Source organism: Diuraphis noxia, unplaced genomic scaffold (assembly GCF_037042655.1).
Source record: "Diuraphis noxia isolate RWA-SAM2 unplaced genomic scaffold, SU_Dnox_SAM2 contig0001, whole genome shotgun sequence".
NCBI classification, from domain to species: domain Eukaryota; kingdom Metazoa; phylum Arthropoda; class Insecta; order Hemiptera; family Aphididae; genus Diuraphis; species Diuraphis noxia.
This window is the reverse complement of record NW_028301711.1, coordinates 2503405-2518276: the sequence shown is the minus strand read 5'-3', so window position 1 is coordinate 2518276 and position 14872 is coordinate 2503405. Positions and strand designations below refer to the sequence as shown.

Sequence of the window (14872 nt, the reverse complement as noted above, 5' to 3'; positions counted from 1 at the left end):
AGTGAATACCGATTTTGGAGAGTATATCGTTAGAATTATGTACATAGCGCCTGTAACGTCGCACTACGTCCTACCATACCGCTAGACGATATGAGTAGGTAATACGATTGACGTCGCCATATGTGGATTAATGATAAAGGGTTTTTGATGAGGCCCACCGGTAAGGTGGTAATCCATCGAAAGCGACAGTATTTGAAAACCGTGTTCGAGCATCTATCGATTCGTTAGGGAGTTGGTAATCAAAAGTAGACCTTTTAGTGGGCCCCGCATGAAACGTTCAAAACTGTAAGGTTTAATGCTGTATCATATACAATATCTCAATACCATAATTAGTCAAAATACAAATCAAAGGATAAATGTTAAAAAGTACCAATAAAAACGAAATGAAACCGACAGACGAATGCGAATACATTGCAATGTCTGATGCGTTTTGGCAGAGAATAAATTAAGAATAATTGTTATTGTCATTGCTCACCAAATGAGTACACTATAAAATCCTGTGCACATGCCATAGTAATATACCCCCTGACCCCCTTGGTCGGTGAAAAGTGGGTATCGATGGTGGAGACAGAGTCGTTGGAATTATTAAAATCTTTACTGTACTCACCGGTCAATAATCAAAAGTCGTAGCAGGTGATAACGATTTCTGATAAGGCGTGGAGGTATCGTTTCGAAAGCGGAAAATTTGAAATTTCAGTTCAACAGTCGATACGGTCCAGTCTTGTGCTGTTATGAATTTTGAAACGAAAAGCGTAAAGCCGAAAGCCGTATTTAAATGTCTAGCAAGTCAGTCACGTCAAGACAATTCTGATAAAGCGCAACGTTCGAAATTCCATGTCCCTAGACAGGACAGCATCGATAACCTATGTACGGTCCAGTTTTGGAAACGCAAAGCGTAAATCTTAACGCTGTGTCTGGGTGTCTAACAATTCTGTCACGTAATTATGTGTGTGGCCCGTTAGGTCGGACCACAATATTTAAGATATATATATCTGTTGTAATTGTGGGTCGGAAAATATTGTAATCAGATTGACGTTTTGATCATGTCTGGATAATGATAAAGGGTTTTTGATAAGGCCAAAAGGTTTGGCGGTAATTTATCGAAGGCGGGAATGTTTGAAAACCGTGTTGGAGCATGTAAAAATTAATTTAAGAGTAGGTCGTCAAAAATCGGCCTGTGGTGGGCCCTATGTGAAAAAATTCTAAAATTTAAGGTTTGATGATATGTTCGAATTTGAATTACTATTGTACTGATTAATATATAAATTAATTAGCAACACTGTTCTTTTTGTCGATTCCGTTACCCGCATGGGTTACCTGCGTTGCAACTCTTGTTATTGTCGTTGTAAACCGTTCTTAGACAATTAACTTACTGTCCATACACATTACACATTTTCACAGGAACAACGTCCGCAGAAACGTAAGTACCTGTATAACATTATATTTGAACCTAACTTACAAAAAAAAAAAACGATTAAATAAGAAAACAATACACATTACTCGTTCACGGCTTTTTAATAACTAAACTTTTTTAGAATGAGCAACCGTACCATTAATATTAGTGGCCATGGCTGCCAAGTGTATAACGGCCCGGTGTACGGCGACAACGGCCGTAACAAACGCGGTGGCAACCGCCGTAAGTATAATAACATAACATTAATTCTAAAACATAAACATAACGTTCACGCATTTCAGAATGTTACAACTGCCATAAAACCGGGCACATAGCACGTGACTGCGGTAAGTGTGAAGTACACACTTTCCTTAACAGTATGAAAAATTATTTCAATGTAATTTATGTTGTAGCCAAACGTCGAAATGAAGGCGCTTCACGGAGCGGTGGCGGTTCCCGGAGCGGTGGCGGTTCCCGGAGCCGCGGCGGCGGCGTCCGTGGTTGGGAGTTTTACCGGGAGAAGTACCGGGTACGATCCAGGTCCCGATCACGGTTGCCAGTGTCCAAGAAGTCGACGGATAAAGTAACTATATAAAATATTAAGTTTTTGGATACAACTTTTTAGACACATTATTTTCAGGAGTTGAGGAGTCGAGGCGAGTCGCCGGCGCGGGCCGTCAATCAGCCTCGGGTGATTGATGTGAGGATAATAATATAATATGTATAATTATATGTATAATCTAACTAATAGTTATTTTCAGGAAGTTTCTGAAAGACCGGGAAGGAGTCGGTCAGTGTAGCGGCAGACCAATAGTAAGTTTTTAACATCAACATTTTTTCTACAAAACTGCTGTTTATTTTTTGTTTTTCAGCTGATCAATAAAGAAAATTATTGAAGTTCATTAAAATGTATTTTTATTTCATTTCCTTTAATCTTGTTTTTCCTTTCGGGTATAAACACTGTTGTGTAGAGGAGGTACTTTTTATCTACTCTTATAAGAAAACATAAATAATAAGTAGGTTACCTTGAATAGTATGTATGAAGATTGAATTTATTATCAATAATAATTGCTTTCCTTTACTGTTGATTATTGGATTAGAGAACAAATTGCATCTTTTTCAAGGTTAGGTTAGGTAATAAGATGATAGATTTGGACGTTTTTTGTATAATATAATTTAATTACATTTAATAAAATAGGTACAATTATTAACAGATGTTCACAGTGATAACAAAATGTTACAAATGTATTTATAATGTTAAATTGTGTGTGTGTGTGTGTGAGTTTGTGTTTAACATATTACATAACGAAGAACCAATACTTAAGAGTGATTAAAATGCAATTTTTATACACGTTTATGAAATAAAATATAAAATGTAATGTAATTATGTTAAAGGCATACAAATATATTAAAATTATTACAACTATTGAATTGTGTATAAACATTTTTCATAAACATTGATTTCAAAATGCATTAATAAGGATTAAAACAGCAGTTCACAGTGATTCGAGTACAATATAATACAAATACACATAATATACATTTTAACATATTTCAAAGACTACAATAAAATTCAGTGATAATGTTTACACGATATTTAAAATGTTGAAATTAGTTACGAATTCACTATAAATACTGCACATTATAGTGAATTCGCATTCAGAGAGAACCACGTGGAGGTTGTCAAACTTTCTCTCCGTTCAGCCACAAAGGCCATAGGGCCACGAAGACCCAGGTCACACAGACCAGCCCACGAAGGACAAAAAAAAATATTGCACAGAGACATTTAAACAAATGTACACTTGTAAACGCATCAGTCTAGAACTTCTCTGGTTAGGTAATAAGATGATAGATTTGGACGTTTTTAGTATAATATAAGTACAATATCAATTATTAATAGATGTTCACAGTGATAACAAAATGTTACAAATATATTCATAATGTTACATTGTGTGTGTTAAACATATTACAGAACGAAGAACCAATACTTTAGAGTGATTAAAATGCAATGTAATTATGTTGAAGGCATACAAATATATTAAATTATTACATCTATTGAATTGTGTATGAACATTTTTTATAAACGTAATACAAATGCACATGATACACATAATATACATTTTAACATATGTATATTATTACAAAGACTACAATAAAATTCAGTTTAAAATGTTGACATTAGTTACGAATTCACTATAAATCAAGGCTGGGCATTAACGCGTTAATAAGTTAAAGTTAGTTAAAAAGTTAAAATGTTGTGAACTATTGTAGGAGTACAAATTGCTGGTAGGTACACATTTTATAAGGTTAATATAAGTATGCTAACAAAATGTGTACTGTTAGCTTATGCACACATAAAATAGTAATAGTTTTTTGGTCTAATAACATGAACAATTTTAGGTACCGATTATTATTATAACTTAAATTGAGTTAAAAAGTTAATATTACATTTTGGTTAACTCTTAACTTAATTCAATTAATAGAACATTTTGAATTAACTTGCCCAGCCTTGCTATAAATACTGCACATTATAGTGAATTGGCATCCAGAGAGAACCACGTGGAGGTTGTCAAACTTTCTCTCCGTTCAGCCACGAAGGCTAGGTCCACAAAGGCCCTAGGGTCACGAAGACCCAGGTCACACAGACCAGGTCACGAAGACCAGCCCACGAAGGACAAAAAATATTATGCATTAGCACAGAGACATTTAAACAAATGTACACTTGTAAACGCATCAGTCTAGAACTTCTCTGTACACAATGTTCTTGGTGACGAATCGACCGTCATCACCGTACATACCTACTCTCAATGACTGTGCGTTTCTCACTCTCGAAAAAGCTACGTACAGTTGCCCATGCATGAACACGGGCGACGGCAGTAACAAACCCACTCGATCAAACGTCTGACCCTGTGACTTATTGATAGTCATGGCGAAAGACAACCTTACCGGGAATTGAACGCGCCGCATAATGATGGGCAGGTCGTCCTCGCCACTGGACGTGAGCGGTATCGCTGGCACGATGATATCTTCCTGTGCATCACTGCTCAAAACCCTGGCTTTAAAGTTATGCTGACGCAGTTCGGTGACCACCAACCTCGTACCGTTGCACAGTCGTCTCTTTGGATCTAGATTTCTGAGCAACATAACAATTGAACCCACCTTCAACGTAAGCCGGTACGGCGGCAAGCCGTCTGGTTCCAAACTGTTGAGGAACTCTGTGGGGAAATTGGCCACTTCGTCGGGATCGTCGACGACCACAGTGTCGATGGCGGTGTAGCTCCTCTGAGCGCCGTCGACGCGTCGCAGCACGTCCCTGTTGACATCTCTACAATCGTCGTTCCTGGGACACAGAACAATTCTCCGAGCAAAGTCGTCAATGTTGGTCAACGACATTTGCTGCGGATAGACAAAATCAATTAAATCGGCAACGTCACATACCATTTCCTGAGGGATTAGCACGGTGTCCCGAACACCGTCGACCGCGGGCAGTTGGCCGTTGCCGAGCCGAAGTAACCAAGCCGCAAATTGCACGTCGTTGTCGGCGCGCATGTTGCGGACCAGGTTGAAGCGTTCCATGCCGCGCCATAGACCGTTGTGCTTGATCGAAGACATGACGATGTCACCTCTCGATCCTCTTCGGACTACGGGCAATATCTGCCTGAAGTCACCTGCGAACAACATGGGCTTACCACCGAAAGGTAATTCTGATGCCATGACGTCCCTGAGCAGGCGATCCACCACAGTCAGTTGCAGTCCCGGGGACATTGGCGCCTCGTCCCACACGATGAGCGCCGCGTCGCGTATCCTGTGGGCTCGCTCAGACTGCATGGTGATGGTCGATGTGGAGTCGTCGGTCAGCGTACCGAACGGCAATCCGAACGTCGAGTGTACGGTCATGCCGCCGTCCATGAGAGACGCCGCGATCCCGGTGAATGCGACGCACAACACCGACTGTCCTCGGTTGCGGAGCGACCATATGAGGCATCCGTACAGCGTTGTTTTCCCGGTACCACCGGGTCCGTCGACGTAGAAAGTTTTTGCTACGTTTTGACGGTCGTCAACGGCCGCCATTACGCGGTCAAATACCGTCCGCTGTTCGGCGTTCATGTCGTCCAATTGTTGGGCCCACCGTGCCGCCGCGTCTATTGCGTGGAACAGTCTGTCGTCCTGTTCCGGTTCCAGCATGAGTGGGTCCGGCAGGGGCAAACCGTAGTCGCCCAGCGACTTACCGTGCGCACGAAGTAGATCCCCGATGGCGTTCAGACACGCGGCCCTCGCGCGGTCGACGTCTTGGAGGCGCCGATTGAAATCCTCCATCAGGTTTGCTTCGTTCGCCTCGTACAACGCCAGCGGGTTTGAGGGCTCGCAGAACACCAGTATCGTGACGAAGAGATACCGCAGTTGCCACGGTGTGTCCAACTCCGCCGATTCCGTCAAGCAGGCCCGCCACGCTCGGTCGTCTTCCAACAATCCGAGTGCGACGGCCGCCGCCGTGTATGTTTCGTGAACGACCCCGTCCACCGTCCTTATATCTTGAAAGGACTGCGAGCCTCTTCGGTTCAGAAGTAGCAGTCGCAAGTGGAACCGGTCCCGGTCCAGTGGATTGACAATGTACATCCGAGCCAACGTCTCGTTTGCCATCAGTCTCGACCATGTTCTCTGCGGCGCATTCCAGGTGTAATGTGTCGGTATTTCGTGGTACAGGTATTGCCGTGCCACCACGTCGTTCACGTTAAGTGTGAAGAACTCTGTTAATCTTGTTCGATGTAAAGCTTCATTTTGTAACCGTTCTTGCGCTTGTCCTGGTGCAAAATACACATTCTGTCGACATTCCAGGTGGACAGGAAGTCTGACCGATCGTGTGACTTCTCTTGTGTAGTTCGTACGAAAACAACCGCCAGATGCCTTCTGGTGGGCTGACGTATCTTGAGTTAACGTAACTGAAAACCAAAACAATAAGATCAATAACTATCTTGTGTGACTCAGTAGATGATACCATTTGGCATTTTAATATTATTGTATGAGGTTAGGCTGAGCGAGTAAGATGTTATAAACTATAGTTTAAAATGTTCAATCTAACAAAAGAACCTAAGAACTATTTTTTGAGTTGTTTAACTAAAACATGAAATAAATGAAACGTGTAGTTTAAAATGTTTAATCAAACTTAAGGAACTACTTTTTTAAAACTTACTTTTATATATAATAATAAGTGGTATTTAAATTGTTAATGTACCGACAGATAATAAATACATTCAATGTATTGTATTAAAACTGCATATGAAGAAAAATATATTACTATAAACTACTATGAATGAAACATGTAGGTTAAAATGTTTTATCAAACATAAGAACCTAAGAAAGTGTTTAATGTGCTTAAGTGTTAGTAACAATAATACGTGTGGTACTCTATAACAATAGGTCCATAGGTACTAACTGTAATAATATCAACTGTACTTTATAACTTTGTTGAATAAAAGAAGTTGAGTGTTGGAGCAAGCTAAGTATATTGTTAAAGGTACATGTATTTAATTATTGTTTGAAAAATATAACTATCGATTAAGTAAGGTTTTAATTAACCTAACCTATTTGGTATCAATTATTAACTGCAGTAAATATATTTTATATTGAACTACATCTTACCTACTTAATATAATAACTGAAAAATAAATAAACGGCAATTACTGAATATTAATAAAAATATATTGTAATACTACTATGAATGAAACGTGTAGTTTAAAATATTTATTCAAACATAAGAACCTAAGAACTATTTTTTGAGTTGCTTAACCGAAACATGAATTAAATTAAATGTCTAGTTTAAAATGTTTAATCAAACCTAAGGAACTACTTTTTTCAAAACTTACTTTTAATTGTAAGTGACCAAAAATACAATAGATATTGACATTTTTAATATAATAATAAGTGGTATTTAAATTGTTAATGTTGACAGCATGGTAGAACAAAAACAGCCCGAGTACAGACAGATAATAATAAAAATAAAAATAATAATATTGTGTTCTGTTTTTTATAGGTACACCCGACCTAACATAAACTATGAGAGTTTATGTGCTATGTAGTATATTTTTTTGGTTAACTATTTTTATTTTATGTAATTATTAATGTATCAATTAGGGATAGTATACAGTATTACTTTGATTAAACCTCAGACTTACTTGGCTAGTTCGTCCTGATCCCAAACCTCCAATGTCACACAGTCGTGTCCTTTGAAGATGTATTTGTAGATGTACATCACGCTCTTAATGGAAGAGCACACCTCTACGTTTATGTGTGCGTCGTACTTGGCAAGTAGGTAAGGGTTGTGAGGAACTACATACTCGTTACCGACCTCGTGATTTCTTACAAGGACCACTCGCCCGTTGTCCGGTCGGCGGTATTTGGGGTAACCGCCGTCCGAAACATACACAGTTTCCTCTGTGTGTGGCTTCGGGTAGTCTTTGGAACAACTGTTGTCCACCATGCACGGACTCCGTGGGTTGACTCTTCCACATGGCCCGTGTATCATGTGGGATGTCACGCAGGTGTGTAATTGCCTGTCGGTCGCCGGGTCTGGCAAGAAAGCGCAAACAACGTCGTCTACGTCCTCTGCCGTGCGCAACTTACTATCCTCCGCCAGGATAATGAGTATGTGCGCGTGGGGCAGACCGCGTTTCTGAAACTCAATGGTGTAAACATAAGCATCGACATTACCAAACACACGATTAACAGTTATATCACTTATTAGTTCCCGTAGTTTCAAGTGGAACACCCTGGCCACCAGTTCAGGCCTGTCGCTTGCCGTGCTGTGAATCGCTAGGTTGTCCGTGATCTCCGGCCATCTGGGATTACACGTAAAAGTTATAAACAGGTCTGGTTTTCCATACTTACGAACTATGGCCATAGCGTCCTGATAACACTGCTTCATGTATCGGGGACTGCCGACAAACGTAGACGGTAGAATGATCCTCCGGCCGACCGCCATTGGATCGGCAACGTCCAAGTGGTGCTGCTGGTTCACGTGGTCCATGAGCCCTTAGTACGCATCTGCGAGGAGAGCTCGCTGATTCATACGCACATAGTTCAGATTATTCGATTCCATTCGAACGTACTGGTCGCACACATACTGCTGCAACAAAAATCGACCAGCATGTTAATTAATTAGACTGAACTGTGCATGCATCGTATCGTTATTTCCCCAATATCGTATCGCCAAACGGAAGCACACAAACTCTCTGATACTGTTCCGACTGCGGACTTGATTTCGGCGGTTGCCCTCTTGTCTCATACCGAAATGCCAACCGGCTTCTCCGCTTGGGAACAACAGCGGATACAACATTGGAACCGCGTGACACGATCCTTGTGGAATGTAATAAATGGTATATATTATTTCAAATGAATTACTAAATGCGGCGGAAAGTCAGGTTATGGAGTTGTGTAAGGTAAGGTCATATTTTGTAGAACAGCAAGAGGAAGGCATGTGTAAAAGTTCAAAATTCTACAACAGAACAATACCAGAACAACAACGCAATGAATTGTATGTGAATAATGTGAATGATAGTGCAGACAGAGTGAATAGTATAATTGTACAGCAAATGTAAGGATAATATGTTTGATTAACATGTGTGTGTGTGTGTGTGTGTGTGTGTGTGTGTGGGAGTGTACTTCACATTTGTACATGGAATTTTAAAATAAAATAAATTTACCTAATTATTATAAATATACAGTTATTATAACGCAAGGATTAATTGTTTATGTTGTGTAGATAGAGTTCAGTAAAATATAATGTAAATAGTACCAACGTACTACAACATCTATGCTGTGTATTTGTTGTATGACATAAACCCTATGAATGCTTTTCAAATGTCCCTGTGAAAGAGTTAATGTTGATTGTGCTATTATAGTGTATAAATGTATTGAAAGTAAGTGAAAGACCAATTCAAATAGTTATTAACTAACCCGCAGGTATGTTTTGCATCTTGTGTTGCGGGTCGATTGGATTCGTGTCGTAGATGACCAGATTCAGGTTTCTGGGCGGACGACCGTCGTCACCGACGAACACGGCAGCAACTTCGTTTGCTGTGGGCAGGTTGTAACGCCGCTGATCCCTGGTTGCATCTGCGACAAAATGCATTGTGATCGGCCTGGGATGCACACCTGCTGGGTCGGCATCTGCTACGTCTCTTTCTGCCTGCCACACCTGACGCATATTCCTGGAATAAATGTACACATGTATATTGTGTTAAACACACCAATAATAATAGTGTTTGCAAGAGCAAGGGGGAATAAATATCAGAACTCCACCATCAATGTAATGATACTGCATTTTGTGTTAGTAAACTTAATTTTAAAAATGTATATTGCACTCTATATAAGTAGTAGTTAAGTGAATTTATAAATTATATAATTAGTCTGAGGTAAGATTTATGTTTTGCAGAATATTTATATCAGATACCTGTAGTATCATGTGAGTACAGTGGACATTTACATTGCTAAGTATTGTATAAGTTGAAATACAATTTAAAAGAAAGTCCATTGTAACTTACTGTAACTCTACTTAGTGTGTGTGTGTATCATAGGTGTAGCGAAATAACTGTAAAAATGTGTTGCACTCCATAAAAGTAAGTGTAGGTATGCGTAAAGTGAATTTATCAATTGTATGGTAAATGTTAAGAATGTTGTAGTATTGTGTGAATGCGTGCCACTTTGCAATGGCAGTACAGTGTAAATTTATATTTTTAATGTGTGTTCATACATATTTATGATCTGTGTAAGGCTGAACAAAAAGTGTTGTATTGTATAACAGTGTAATAACAGTGATATGGTGTATGGGATTAAATGAATTCATTCAAATAATTTACATATTAGAGTAAGAGGGTAAATGTTGTTATTATTCAAGTTATTTTTTTACAAAGTTGAGTTGTGAGTTGTTTGAGTAGTGAGTTGTGTTGTATGTATATTTTGAATCATCATTAAGCAATAACTTTATGTTTGCTGTATGTTTGTAGCTCTTAATGAGTCTTACTCTAAATGGTCGGTTAATTAAGATGTCTAAAGTCAACAGACACAATAATTTTTCTCACATTAAAGCCAATGCGTATGGATTCCTGTCCCGCAGCATAGTGTCCAAGTCTGCCATCACACTCTCTGACAGTTCACGTTGATTTCTCTGTCGGGCCATGTCGAGGCGGCGGGTGTTGGCTTCCCCGGACTCGATGAAGTACAACTCGCAGTATCTCGCTTCTTCTCTGTTGGCAGCCACGTCATTATTAGTCCTATGGTACAATTGCCCTTGGAGTGTGAACACCGCCGGACCTCGCCCTTGTAAAGGTCTGGGATTCACGCTGGTGGAAATCGCAGCAAATGCCAGGGCATTGTTGTACAGCCGGATGTCCCCTTGGTAACTACGACCATCCTGCGAATCAGAAATTAGCAAATTCATTAACAGATACGGGGCAGGCAACAACACGTGGTCTCCTGTAGCGGTCACTTGGCCGTTATTGCAACACGTGGAGAAGTGACCCATGGTCGTACGTTCGCTGGGAAAGTGGCGGGCGTCACAGTGCCCGCAGACAGCAGTCAAAGCACCCACGCAGTGACGCTCTGGCAGCGGGTGTCTCACGGCAGCTAGCCTGTCGATCATGGGCACAAGTCTTCTGGGTTGTTCTACCGGAACACCCGCAGGAATTGGTTCGAACTGCAATTCAAATAATTTATGATAAAATTATATTTTAAAGACATATTTACTGACCTCTTCGTCGATCACGTCGGCAAACTCGAGTTCTGCTTGTGCTTTGTCCATCTGAACCTCGACCATTTCCACACCCTAATCTTCATCTTCCACCAGCACTTCGAAGACTTCCATGCCCTCTCCTCCGCCGTTCACCTGGACGTCGATGACTTCAATATCCTCCTCACCGTCGACGACTTCCATGCCTTCCTCTTCCTCAACCATGACGTCGATGACTTCTACGCCCTCCCCCTCCTCCATCGGGACGTCGAAGATTTCCACTTCCTCCTCTTCTTCCAGCTCGACTTCGACGAATTCCACGACCTCCTCCTCCATCTGGACATTCCCCAGCACCTATAAGTTAGGTTGAGTTAATGTAGAATGGATACAATTTTCAAATCTCAGTGTGCTTAATATGAATATTAAGTGAAACAAATTAAAAAAAGTAAGGTGTTTAAGACAGCATGTTTGGCATTGTAGTAGGCAGGTGTAATGTAATGACTTTTTTTATAGGCCGATTAATTAATTTTAACTGTATGTTTATAAATTAATATTAAATTTATATATTACTATTCTATATAACACTGTATTTTACAGTTGGTGTATGCTTTGTTAAGTGGACATTTTGAATATTATGAACTCCATAACTATCTATTAAATAAAATGAATAATAAGTTTATGTTTTGTAGAATATTTTGCTGATGTAGTGCTGTATGGCATTTGGTACGGGAAATACAATGTACAGTTAGTTCTAACAACGCGGCATATAAAGTATTGAAATAGGGAGCATTAATCAGAGTACAGCATCCGGAATGATGAAATTCCTAGTACACATCAGTAGAAAGAACTCAACATGTGGTTTAACTGTTTGTAGTTAAAGTACCTAGATATCAACGTGTTATGTATGTAGAGACAAACAACTGTGTAAGAAAACGTATAAGTAGTAAGTTATAAGTAACAGTAAAACTGTAACACTACTTATCGTGTGTAGCCTGGAGGGCTAAAAACAATAAAAAAAATTAATAAAATAATTAGTTGTGTGTGTGTACATATATATATATATATATTGCACTTTATAAAAGTAAGCGTAGTTACTACATTATATGCATTAAGTGAATTTATAAATTATATGATAAGTCTGAGGTAAGATACCTGTAGTATCATGTGAGTACAGTGTAAACTTACATTGCCGAGTATATAACTACAATGTATTAATGTTGTACATAAAAATTCTTGAAAATTGGCCATCATATAAGTATAAGATGAAATACAATTTAAAAGAAAGTTACACACAGTTCTACCTAAACAACATTAATACAGTCATAGGTGTAGCAAAATATTCAGTTGTCTTTTGTTTTCATTTACAGCCAATGAACAAAAAAGAAGAACGTTTAATAATTGGTTGTGTATTTTTAATCATTGTTTATTGTTGGTTAGGCTGAATCAAAAAGTGTTTAATGTTCTTACGTGTTTAACAGTAACAATAACATTTGTGGCATACTATAACATATACACATATAGGTCATAATATAACCTATATGCATCAAGTGAATATCAGATACTTGCTTAATGCATGCTACTGAGCAAGGAGAACACAGTGTACATTTAGTGTGAAGTTAGTTACATCAGATTACAAACATTTAGTAGGTTATGCCAGGGGTCCAATATTAAAATACATAAATAGTGTGTTATACTAACTAACTGTAATAACATTAACTGTACTTAAAAAAGTTAGTGTTGAGCAACCTAATAATGTAAATCACAGTGTATACGGTGAACAGTGAATGTACTATACCTAAATAATGATGAATGATAAATGTTGTTGTGAAGTAATTTGTATTCTTTAGTACCCATACTGTAAATGTGCAGTAAATTATAAACAAAACATAACACAACTTAGTGGCATAGGAGGGTTGTGGGTGTATGTGTGTGGATGATGAATTAAAACTGCTTTTAACAATAGGTACTTGATATTGTAATTCACAGTGTTATGTATTAAAGTGAAACATTCCGTTAAAATATATTTATGTTTGGTAGTATACTTGTGTCGGGTCACGTTGAATGTTATCAACTTAAGTTCCTAACAGCAGGTATATATAAGGATATTAGTGGTGTAGTAACAATCTTGATTATACACTCACCAAAGACGGCATTGCTGTGAGCACCAGACGACGGCGTTGTGCGTCTCCTATGAAATAGTCGATGCCAGGCACGAAATGTCTTGAACACAACTTTGATGATTGGTTCACAGGAAAACCATTGTCCATCACAAATGCCACCCACTGATGATGACGCACATCGTTTGGAAATCTAAAAGTGTCATATTTAATATGAGTAGTTATATATATATGTGTGTGTAGGGTGAAATACTTGTGTACGGAAACATCATTGATATTGTCCACAACTCCGCACATCACACAGCGTTTGACCATTGTGTACGTGTGAATAGCCTAAAAACATCATGAAAGGTAAAAAGTAAGTATAAACTCATTTTCTACACTCATTGTAATCAAAAATAATGACGTTATCAGTATGCTGTCTGTACAAGTGTGTTATTTTTAGAATTAATACCTACTGCAAATATTATATTTTATAAAATCGAAAAATGGCATACAGAGCAGCACAGTTAACTGTTTAAACAAATACCGCAATGGCGCAACGGTAAGCGCGCCATTTAAAATGAATCGGTTAACGGCCAAACGTCGACCACGGCGAATTTCAAATACGAAGGCGGATACAAAAAAGCGTTAGATTCAAAGCAAACACGCGGTGCGTGTAAAAAAACACCAAACTCGCCATAGTGAAAACATCGCGTATATTATAGCGATGAACAACGTGTGTAATGAAACGGTGGTGCACTGGCACTGGTGCGCGACACGCGCTGCCATGAATACACCTGTACGTATATTATATTATATTGTATTATTATAATATGTAAAACTTGTACTCACCGGTTTGCAAAGCGCCAGATACAGATACAGACCGAAACGAAATGAAAAGCACTAAGTAGTTTCGGAAATAGGCTTTTCGGTATGCGTAGATGTGTGCTGTATGGGCGTTCGTCGCAAGATGACGCAGAATAACATAGGCGAGTTTCGCGTCGCCAAAGTTGTCCCCTACGCGGCCCTCTACACCGACGAACCAGTCTAATATCTAATCGTAATCTAATAATGGTCATACTGTAATATTGCGTATATTGCAGCGACACTCGAAAGCGATCATCCAGTGTATTATATATTATAATATATATATATATATATATATATATATATATATATATGTACACGTTTAAATACGTTTGTATTAGTAGGTATATTATAAAATAAAAATTACCAATTATTAATAACATAATAACGACTATATACCTATCGTTATTCATTACATACTCATGGGACATAGTTAACATAGTTATCTATACATAATAATTATTAAAGGTTATCATGGAGAATTAATTGAGAATTAAAAAATCGAGAAAAAATATGCAAAGTTTAGCGCGTTTTAATCCATGCATTATATGACAGACACAGACTACGTTGCCGCCATAATGCCATATCGAACCCGTTACCTGCGGCGGATACACTGCCTTACGCCTAACGGGACCTGCCTACTATTCGAGTTGATAGATGATGTGAAAACTATAACTGTTAAGCTGTTTTTTGGTGTAACTAATAATTAACCCAGTAAATACTTTTGAATTATAGTGACACCTCGAATCGCATATTCTCACCTCTCCGGTGTATATATTACTCCAATTA

General features: G+C 38.7%; 2 protein-coding genes and 1 long non-coding RNA gene across 3 annotated transcripts; all 3 read right to left on the bottom strand.

Moving 5' to 3' along the window:
* Positions 1-6167: 6167 nt before the first annotated feature.
* LOC149059305 (uncharacterized) lies at positions 6168-8417 on the bottom strand. The gene is made up of 2 exons (XM_089223453.1): positions 7567-8417; positions 6168-6333 (listed from the first exon to the last, which is right to left on the bottom strand). The coding sequence occupies exons 1-2, from the start codon at positions 8415-8417 to the stop codon at positions 6168-6170; spliced, it is 1017 nt and encodes a 338-aa protein (XP_089079579.1).
* Positions 8418-8540: 123 nt separating this feature from the next.
* On the bottom strand, positions 8541-11453 carry LOC149059304 (uncharacterized). Its single transcript, XM_089223450.1, has 5 exons — positions 11280-11453; positions 11139-11195; positions 10471-11084; positions 9347-9600; positions 8541-8746 (listed from the first exon to the last, which is right to left on the bottom strand). The coding sequence occupies exons 1-5, from the start codon at positions 11451-11453 to the stop codon at positions 8541-8543; spliced, it is 1305 nt and encodes a 434-aa protein (XP_089079576.1).
* A 1922-nt stretch (positions 11454-13375) lies between these two features.
* LOC149059303 (uncharacterized) lies at positions 13376-14177 on the bottom strand. The gene is made up of 3 exons (XR_016189708.1): positions 14069-14177; positions 13488-13567; positions 13376-13427 (listed from the first exon to the last, which is right to left on the bottom strand). It is a non-coding gene; the product is annotated as an uncharacterized LOC149059303 (long non-coding RNA).
* Between the last annotated feature and the right edge of the window lie 695 nt (positions 14178-14872).